The following is a 4,843-nucleotide window of genomic DNA, read 5'->3' on the forward strand; positions in this document are numbered from 1 at the left end:
ATGGGCAGGGCGTGGGGTGTAGGAAAGGCTCGCAGGGGGCTCAGGGCTCACTCCCCAGCACCTTCAGCGTCAGCAGTGCTTACACTACAGATGCATGTCAGCTGCATAGAGGGCCAAGAGATGAAATCTCTCCTTCCCAAAACCTGACCACGCGCTTGACACCCTGCAGGGATGCTCTACAGTAGCCATCTGGAAGAGCACGATGCCATTGGGCCAGGAATCAGCACCACTGGCCTTTTCAACTGCGGCTGACTGGTGAAGTGTGTGTTGCCTGGCAAAACAGCCACTGGAAAGAGGGGAGAGCTGATCCCGCAGAGGTAGCAGCTGGGCAGAGACCAGGTATAACTGGGTGGGAAGGCACCGATGAGCTCACCAGCTTAAAAAAAAAAAAAAAAAAAAAATAAAAAAAAAAAAAAAAAAGAAAAGAAAACTGAGAGAAGCAGCATTGCTCATGAGGCTGTTTGGCGTGACGCAGCTCCCAGCCCACCCATGATGGAGGAGGCACATTCAGTGCAGGGCGTGCTGCACAGGGGGAGGGCTCGTGCGGGGCTCAGCTGCAGTGAGTCCCCCTTGTCCGACCCCACCACGAGTGGCAGCAACCCTGATGGGCAGCCCAGGGGATGGCCTCGCTGACTTCCCATCTGTGCTTTGGCTCTGGGGAAGGGGTACCCCACTTCAGCTCCCCCTGGCCCCATCAGGGCAATCCACACAGCCCCCGTCAAATGAAAGGGAAAGGCAACAAAACAAAACCCATGGCACAAATGGAAAGGGAACCGCCAGGCACTGGCCTGAGGCCACGAAGAGGAAGCGAGCCACTCCACTTCCCGACGGCATCGCCCCTGCAGTGAGGCACAAGCCCCCTGCGTGCTACAGCTCCGACTGCGAGCGAGAGATGCGTGGGCCCTTGCGGATCTCCTTCCTCTTCTCCTCCTTCTTCCTCCGCTTCTCCTCCTCCCGCAGCGCCTTCTGGAAGGTGTCAGCACTGGGGAAAAACTGCGGGGTGACAGTGGAGGTGGTCAGCATGGGCAAACAGCTTCCCAGAGGCACAAGTCGCCCCAAGCCCACCAAAAACAAGTAACAAGCCCCACAGTGCCAGGAGACTTAATGCTGCACGAGGAGAATGGGGTCACAACATTCCTATGGGGCAGGCGGCCTCAGAAGTGGAGATGGCATCATGTGTCCGAAAGTAACTGCAGCCAAGCTGGGGAACTGCACATGGCTGTTTCATATACCCTTCCTCCATGCTGGGGGTTTTTGGCATTCCCCAACAAGCCACCCATTCCCTTCCCTAGCTGCAACAGGGATGAGGAATCCCATGGTGTGAGCCGAGGACGTTGCAGTCTTACCTCTGAGTGGTCTGTTTTAAAGGGATTGCGGTAATCGGGTGATTTCTCACTGATGCCCAGCTCCTGAGCCATCTGCAGAGCAAAGTGGAGACCACATCAGGGAGTGGTGCCTTCCACTCACACCCAACCCATGGCTAAGGTCCCCTTGTCCCCACCAGTCCCTCCCCCAATACCTCAGCCCAAGGACAACCCTCAGACATGTGGCGCACTCCCCCTGCCTTCCTTTTACCCCCCAAACCTCTACCCCCGAGCCCCAGCAGCAGCAGAAAGGGGACGCAGCAGGAAGGGACCAGTTGCCATACCAGCCCCAGGACCTGCGAATGGGGTCCCTGCTCAAACACGCCCGTCAGATTGCAGAAGCCAATGCCCCATCGGATGAGGTTGTTCCAGTTGGAGTTGCGGTCGAAGTAGTGGTGCACAATCTTGGGGAAGCGCAGGACAACATCTCCGAAGAAGGCCGTATTCTCTACCACGTGGGAGTACGCTGCAGGGACAGCCACCAGCCTCGTCGGCACACGTGCCCCATCTTCCTGGTGCCTATGTCCCCGCTGGGAGTTGGGGAGGCTGATGGCAAACAGGTAGGGCTCCCCAGTATGAACTGGTCAGAGAGGCAGCAACAGAGTCTCTGACAGACAGGGACCAGCCCAGGTCTGGTCGAGGCACACAGCGGTTTCATACCTACCCGAGCACTGGTCCCAGGAAGAATGTCAGCAATACACCAGAGGGCTAGAAAAGGGAGAGGGAAAAGGTCCAGAGAAGACCTACCATCCTTTATCTTCTCATCCTGAGGGAAAGGCCCGTCGGGAGGCACGTCAGCAGCGATGAGCACAGCCCGGGAGTCCTCCAGCACCTGCCAGAGCCCTTGGTTACTCACACATCCTGCTGGCCCTTCCCTGTACCCCGGGGGTGCTGCTCCAGTTGTCCTGCTTTGAAGCCGCACAGCATCCTCCCTTCAGGTCCTAAAGGCCCACCTGCCCACCCAGCTCTTCTCTTTGACCCCTTGGAGGCCCCTCAGCCTTCCCTGCTTCTCCTGTCTATCCTCCCAGCCCCACAGTGCACTGAGCCTGGAGGGCAGCTTGCACTGTGGCTCACTTTGAAGAGTCCCTTGAGCATGATGTCGATGATTTTGTACTGCTGGTTGATGTCATTGAGCTCAATCAGGTTCTTCAGCGCGTTCATCTGGTCCTTGCGCTTCACCTCAAACAGCTTCTTATCTGCACTATTGTCAAGGGTGCCACCAGCTCCCACTCTCCCCCTCCGATGGGCACCCAGCACCATCCCAGCCCCCTCAGTTCTCCATAGGGTGCCTGAGAGCTGGGGGGCAGCACCCAAGCCAGGATGAAGCAGGGGTTTGCAGCAAACTCCTTTGCCCAGTCACCCCAGTGGGGCACTTCACAACACTGGCTGCACATGGGAAGCCTTCTACTTGCCAGCTCCTGCTCTGGCTGATGGGCTGGAGAATGAGCAGGAATTCCCACCTTCCCATATGTGTCTCCACAAGGACATGTCCTAAATATATTTTCATAATTTGCCTGTTTGCCAAGGGATGCTGCTGTGTCCTAGGAAGGGCTTGCATTAGCCTCTCTCCTCATGGATGATAAATACCCATGGCACAGAGTAGACCAAGCACCGTGTCCTGCTTTGTGCCCAGGAGCCCTCTGCCATCATCGCAGCTGGTGACCACAAAGCACAGAGACCTGCAAGTGTGCTCTGTCACCCGTCTGACCTCACCACTCCCATGAGCGGACTGGGAGATGTGCTCAGCACCCAGCATGCTGGAGTAGAAGGGAAAAGCATTGTGCTTGGGAGAATGCCAGGTACCGCCAGAAAACCCACCTCTGCTCCTGCACTGAGCTGGGCACTTGGCTAGCAAACCCAGGAGCTCAGCTAAAGCCCTTCTACAGAGGCAACTGCCCAGCTGTTCTGGGTCCTCTCTTTTCCACCTCACTGTGCCCCTTTCCATGGTCTCTGACCCTTTCCTGACACCCCACCTCACTCCAGTCTCAGGAAGGGCAGGCTGCAGAGAAGGATACAGATTTCCAAGCCAGAATCCACCCTCTGCTTTTCCATGTCTGCGAAGCTGCCCCTGGACAGCATCAGCACCAGTAGTAAGGGGCAGATGAAAAGGAAATCCATGTCAGCTGCCGCAGCCTGGAACAAAATAGACCAACAAAACCAATGACTGCTGAGGAGACTTACAAAGGAAGAAGTCACACGAGCCTCTCAGGACTGATGGCACATCACCCTCGGCACCAGGGTCCTTTCCCACCTCTCCCTTCTCCCTGGCAAGGGGTTTGAGGGAGACAGTGGCCAGAACAGGGCCATGGGGCGATGTTGCTGCTGGCCCGCTCTCCCTTAAGAGGAAAGCCCCGGTCTCCCTCTCCTCTCTACCTACCTCCACTGCTGGCTGGGCACTGTCTTGGCCCCCAGTGATCTGACTGAGCACCAACCCAGCACAAAAATTAGGTCCTAGCCCTTCTCTCAAAAATAACAGCTAGCTTTTTGCTGAGTTTGCAACTTAGAGCAGCAACTGAAGCAGCAGGGCCAAAGGGAGGAGGAGGAGGATTGCCAAGGGGCTGAAGTCCACTTCTTCGAGCACCAGGCTTGACCATCTCACTTCACCTCCTGAGATGCTGGTACCTGGACCCTTAGTCTCACACTACAAGCCCGGCACAAGCTGTGGGCCCCACACTGAAAAGCAGCAGCTGGGTGACCTGCTGGTAACTCCCCCTTTGGCCCAAGCAGGTCATTGCCAGGTGGGGCCCCTCTGCAGGGATGTGGTCAGGCAGAGCTGCTCCTGACCACAAGGGTCCCACAGACAGAGCCAATGTGCAGAAGAGAGGCTGGAGGAGAAGGCCCTGGAGAGCTAAGACCTAGGCCCTGGGACAGTCTAGACCTCGAAAAGGAGAGGTGGGACTTGAGGTGGCCTGTCCACACGGACGAGATTTCTGCAGAGCCGTGCAGTGGCCAATAGCAATTACAGAAGCAGCAGCTGCTCCTTCAGAGGCATCCTCCAAGCTGCCTCCTGCTCCCAAAGGAAAGGCAGATGTGTGAGGTCATCAGCGCTGCCTTCACCCTGCCACCCCCTCCCCTCCTAAGCCCAAGCTCACCTTCTCGGTCCAGCCTCTCTCTGCGATGTCCTAACACTGGAACTGAAACAAATCCCTTCTCCACACCAAATCTAGTTGGGCTTTTTTCTTGTTGTTTTTCTTTTCTGAGCAATACAATTTTTTCAGCCTCAGGCCCATGGGAGTGAGGCAACGCGGGCAGCACTGGCAGCTCTCCTTTCAGCCCCGCTGCTGACGCTGCTGCCATGCACCCCCTGCCGAGGCTGAGCCAATCACTCTCGCACCCTCGCAGGGGCAGGAAAATGGTGTCAGACAAACACAAGAAACCCTCTGCTTTATTTTGCTGTTCTGCTTTACAAAACGCAGCCCCCCTGGAAAGAAATGGATCAGAGTAACTACTACTAGTCTTACAGAGGAAGATATGGCTGG

At 56.5% G+C, this 4,843-nt stretch overlaps 1 protein-coding gene across 1 annotated transcript; it reads right to left on the reverse strand.

Moving 5' to 3' along the window:
• Positions 1 to 825: 825 nt before the first annotated feature.
• CCDC134 (coiled-coil domain containing 134) lies at positions 826 to 3,494 on the reverse strand. The gene is made up of 6 exons (XM_009878632.1): positions 3,380 to 3,494; positions 2,439 to 2,560; positions 2,112 to 2,196; positions 1,649 to 1,830; positions 1,347 to 1,418; positions 826 to 993 (listed from the first exon to the last, which is right to left on the reverse strand). Exons 1-6 carry the CDS (start codon positions 3,480 to 3,482, stop codon positions 868 to 870), a joined length of 690 nt encoding a protein of 229 aa, XP_009876934.1. The 5' UTR covers positions 3,483 to 3,494; the 3' UTR covers positions 826 to 867.
• Between the last annotated feature and the right edge of the window lie 1,349 nt (positions 3,495 to 4,843).

This window comes from Apaloderma vittatum, unplaced genomic scaffold (genome assembly GCF_000703405.1).
Source record: "Apaloderma vittatum isolate BGI_N311 unplaced genomic scaffold, ASM70340v1 scaffold26471, whole genome shotgun sequence".
NCBI classification, from domain to species: Eukaryota; Metazoa; Chordata; class Aves; order Trogoniformes; family Trogonidae; genus Apaloderma; species Apaloderma vittatum.